This window comes from Mesitornis unicolor, unplaced genomic scaffold (assembly GCF_000695765.1).
Source record: "Mesitornis unicolor isolate BGI_N332 unplaced genomic scaffold, ASM69576v1 scaffold1613, whole genome shotgun sequence".
NCBI lineage: Eukaryota > Metazoa > Chordata > Aves > Mesitornithiformes > Mesitornithidae > Mesitornis > Mesitornis unicolor.
The window spans coordinates 13057-18193 of NW_010172346.1; the positions used below are offsets into that span (position 1 = coordinate 13057).

General features: G+C 41.5%; 1 protein-coding gene across 1 annotated transcript; it reads left to right on the plus strand.

Moving 5' to 3' along the window:
• Positions 1 to 3904: 3904 nt before the first annotated feature.
• OXGR1 (oxoglutarate (alpha-ketoglutarate) receptor 1) lies at positions 3905 to 4879 on the plus strand. Its single transcript, XM_010180328.1, has one exon. The coding sequence runs from the start codon at positions 3905 to 3907 to the stop codon at positions 4877 to 4879; it is 975 nt and encodes a 324-aa protein (XP_010178630.1).
• Positions 4880 to 5137: the final 258 nt, after the last annotated feature.

A 5137-nucleotide genomic window follows, 5' to 3' on the forward strand; every position in this document is an offset into this window, starting at 1 on the left:
GATAGCCTTAAAGCACGACAAAGACCAACTTTTTGGTATGGATCAGATAGGTCTACCAATGGGCAGGCCTAAAATGTACATGGGCATGAGGTGGAGAACCTACTGGTAAAGAGAAAAGGCTCACAGACTGAAGAGCTGAAAGTCACACGGCAGCACCAACTTTTCTTCATAGATGTCCTACACAATGCCAGCCAAGTAATTTAAGTCAGATATTTACAAGTGTGAATATTCACTTGTTAGTTTATCCATAATTTCCCAAGTGCCTGACATGAGCCTCTGGGCCAGTCGCATGGCTGCAGTCATGGCCCACAGGAGTTGCTGAAACCCTGGTGAAGGGTGTGGGGAGGGAGGCCAGGGGCACGTAGGACCTGCATGGTCTCTTCAGCTGATGATGAGACAAGATTTGAGTATACTAAGAGCACAGCTTGGTCTCCTTGCAGAGCAGCTCTGCATGACTGACCTTCTGTTAGTCCCCCTCTCTTGAAATTGGCCTGAAACTGGGTGGTTTCTTTTCCTTTCCTGCCCAGAGTCAGATACTCAGAGGTGACCACGGTGGCTACTTGGGACCCCACCTTCTCAAATCCCAGGCAGTGCTGGGCCATGGTGCCTGGAAAGCCCATTTCTGCTTCACATGAGGCACTGCCACCACAAGGATAAATACCAGCCACTGCTGCACAGGTTTCCTATTGCTCCAGGGTATAATGGACACACTAAATGATCCCTAACTATAATTAGCTCCTGTTGTGCTTGTAACACTACAGCCTCGTACAAATGGTTTCTAATGACATGTGCAGTGCCTATGAACAGGGTAATAACTATTTAAACAGTTGCTCCTCCCTGAGATGGTACACAGTGATGTATTTTACAACTCAAATTCGGGCATTTTTAAAAAGTGCTCTGGGCATTGACCTAGAGAAAAGCTTGGTCAGATGAGAACAAAGATGATACTCTACCCCCTAATGGTAACAGATAGATAATGTGCCAGTTGTCAGACATTACTGTTGCCCCAGGCTTGATTGTCACTGTAAGCCTCATCAACAAGTAGGACCTATAAAATGTACCAAGGCCAAATGGTGCTGGCCACACTGGGCAGGTGGGGCCTCTTTGCACGGATCAGGTTAGAAGCTCAGGAATTGAAGTCTACAGTTCCAAAATTCAAGATAATATGACTTTTTTTTTCTTTTTAAATAATAATCTCTTTGGATCTTTTTCCTCGAGCTAAGGATGATAATGAGATTTTTTATTCAAGTACAGTCTTTTGGTTCAAGAAGCATGGAAAATTGCAGCTCTTGTGAATCATGAAGCCTGAAAGCAAAGGCTCAAAAGAAAACAAGTTTGCAACTTCAGCTACCCAGTAATAACCAGCCAACACTAATTGTAGATATTTTATTCACCAGAAATAAGTAGAAAGCATGCCACTGTTCCTAAAAAGCATATTGTACCAAAAGAAACCTTCATTCCTTACATGAGAGTAAAACTGTACTTCATTAGAAATTTGTTTTGAATGAAGACAGTATGCCATAACATTTTTCAACTGACCTTGAAATGGCAACATGCCGTATTCACTTTGGTGATCAGGTTTCATTTCACAGGAAATGGAGAATAAATTTAATTTTCTCTTTTATAAACACATGCGCGCACGCATACACGCTAATTTAAATGTGATCCGCTGCTATTTGAATACCGTAGGTCTACCTCAGCACGCAGAACTGCTGCCAGCAAAGCCCACTGAAGGCAAGACAGCATGAATGACAGAGGGCAAAAGAGATGTCCTCCAGCTGCTGAGGTCTAAAACTTGATACCTGAGCCAGTAACTGAGGTTTTCTACCAATCTCCTAATTTACGGCCACACGGAGTCTCAGTCTGCCAGGGAGAGAGCTGCAAAGCTGTACTAAAATCTGGTGCACTGTAAGGAAGACATAAATACCTTTCATTTGTAGGGCTCTTTGCTCAAAGCAGTATCAAAGGGAGAAGCAGAATTGCATGTTTTCAGGTAAGCAATATTTCTCTATTTTCAGTTTGGAGGGTTCAAGATTGCAGTGAAGAACCAATCAGCATTGCAAGAAAATTAAACTGAGGATGAATCAAATGTTCTAGAAAGTTTTGTCTAGCTTTACTTGCAATATGCCAATAAGAAGCATAAATGTGGGTGACAGTGGTATCACCAAGCAGCAGAAAAGATAGGAAACATGTTTATCCCTAGCTTTTGTGAATGTAAATCTGGATTTGTTTAAAACAAGCTTCATGGTCTTTACCTAATGCATCTTTGACTGCAAAGTTGCTGTACCAGAGCAAATATTCATGTTAAAAGCATTAGCATTTTAACTAAATTATGGGGAGACTGTTCAAATTTCTCTCTGAAGTGCTGCTGAGTAACAAAGCGATACTCATCTTTCTGACTGGTTATGATCAAATAATTCCTCTTGTGTCCCTGCTTTAATGGCTGGCTTTGTCTGAGCAAATTTGTCATGTTCTACCAGTCATTGGGATAATGAAGAAACATCCATACAGGTAACATGCTAAATGCTGTTAACTGAAGCACATCAAAGACTAATTCTATATACAGGTTTTCCAGGACTGAAACAAGGTACCTTTCTGTCTTTTTTTTTTCTTTTTTTTTTAATGTGATGGCTTCATCCTGTATGTTCAATGTAACACTGACTTAGTTTAAAGTCTCTGTTTATGGGACAAGAGGGAGGGATTTGGGCTTGATATTACCCTGTCTAGCACTTTATGAAGTCTTAGAAATATTTTCTCAGGTGGAATAGGTTAGGATCTGTAGGAGTAGCACTCACCTGAGATGCTGAAGACACATAGTGCCTCTTGCCTCGCTTGAGATGCCTGAGGTTAGACATCCAGATCTGAACTAGTCATCTTGGGCTGCCTTTGTCATCAATGGAAAGAAATAGCTATGCCAAAAGAGTAAATTATTTATCTTAGAAACCTCACTTATTACGTCCTGGAGGAACCTACATCTCTCCCTTGATGATAAAGAGGGGCTTAGGATGACTGGCTCCACTTTAAGCATCTAACCTTATGTTATCTGAAGTTAGATGTGATGATTAAAACACTACCAAGAAAGGTTATGTCTTGAACTCACTGTGGAAACTTTCAAATTGGCTATGGCAGACCAACAACCATTTCAGAGACAAGTCTACCCAGCCCCAATTCGCACAGAATGGGAGGCAAGATCAGTGCCTTCACGCAATAGCTGTGCTTTCCACCTTCCCTCTGCACTTTGAGAAACAGTCTTTAATCATTTAAATCAGTTTTCTGCCATTATGAAGCTTGATTTAAAAAAAAAAAAGGCAGTTATACTAGCTTTATACTCTGATGGCTCCAAGAGAATAAGATCATATTCAGGGAATGAGCCATGATTGTCAGGTTATGGGAACATCAGGTCCTGACAGCTGTATCTGAACCTAACATCTTTTATTTCATGAAACCAGAACAGCATCTTGGGTTTCATGAGCACAAAACACTGATTAGCTCAGATGAATGAAGGTAAGATTCAGGTATGGTTCTACTTTCTAAAAGGCTAAGACAAATTCACAGTTTTGCAAAATTCAAGCCCAAGCTCTCTCTAGCTCTTCAAATATGAAGGTTTGCAGATAAGCAATAATTGTCTTCTTCAGCATAGGAGGTTAAATAAAGCAAGTGTAAAATTAATTATTATAAAAATTAAACATAAAGGAGAGGAAAGGGTGAACTTAAACATTTGAGTGGGGTTATCTATGTCACAGCTGGGTATGTTAGCCAATTCCTGTTTTCACCCTCTACTATGCCTTGTCAAACATATGACATTTTCTCCAGTGACAAAAGGTTTAACTGAATGCATTTGTCCCAACAAATCAATTAAACCTGAACATCTTGTTTTTTGTAAAGCTTGAAGATTTCTGCAAACATGGCATCTGAAGGCACCGGCAATTTTACTGCTCTGCCAGGCCACAAAGACCTGTTGACAAGCTGCAAGGAAGAAGATTTCTTACAGGTGAAATTCTATCTCTCTGTCCTTTATGCCCTCATCTTCCTGGTGTGCTTCCCAGGGAACATCCTGACAATTTTTGTTTATGTTGTCAAGATGAGGCCCTGGAAAAACAGCACCATCATTATGTTAAACCTGGCTGTCACTGATCTATTATATATAGCCACCCTTCCTTTCCTTATGCACTACTCTGCTAATGGAAATAACTGGATTTTTGGAAACTTCATGTGCAAGTTTATTCACTTTTGTTTCTACTTCAACATGTACAGCGGTATTATCTTCCTTAGCTGCTTCAGCATCTTCCGCTTTTTTGTCATTGTCCACCCAACTAAATGCCTTTTTGTTCAAAAACGGAGATGGGCAGTGGTGACTTGCGTAGTAGTTTGGGTGATTTCCCTGGTGGCCATCAGCCCCTTGGGCATCTTGGTTGTTATGAGGTATACACAGAACAGGACGATCTGCTCAGACCTGGCTACTGCTGAGGACCTTGACACAAGTAGGTGGTACAACTGGCTGCTGACCACGTTTGCCTTCATCTTGCCCATGCTGACGGTGACTCTGTGCTATGCATTCATTATTTACGCCTTGGCTACCGGGCCCCACACACGGGCTTGCTACAAGCAAAGGGCTCGCAGACTCGCCATCGTCCTCTTGGTGGTCTTCTATGTCTGCTTCCTGCCCTTCCACGTCTTTCGGGGGATTCGGCTGGAGCTCCGAGTACGACCGGTCAGCTGCCATCTGAAGAACGTGATCCTTTTTATGTTTATCATAGCTAAATCTTTAGCAGCCTTAAATACTTTTGGAAACTTCCTGCTCTATGTAGTGACGGGTGACAACTTCCAGCAGGCCATCCTCTCGCTCCTGAAGTTTCAGACAAACAAGAACTTGAAGTAGAAGAGATTGATGCCATCAAAGAGTTACGGAGGAAGGTTCCAAACCTGCCCTCAACCATCCAGGCACAACCTCCCTATCATCAGAGTGCTCAGGTTAACCCTACCAATGCCAGAGGAGAGTAAATCTGTTCTGTGTTTTGAAGTTGCAAATTGACCATCAGAAGAGAAAACTTATAATTTAAAATAAAAAGCTTTAAATAAAATACTACCATTTTAAATGTGAAACTTCTCTGAAATTTGTCTCCATTTGCTTCCTGAA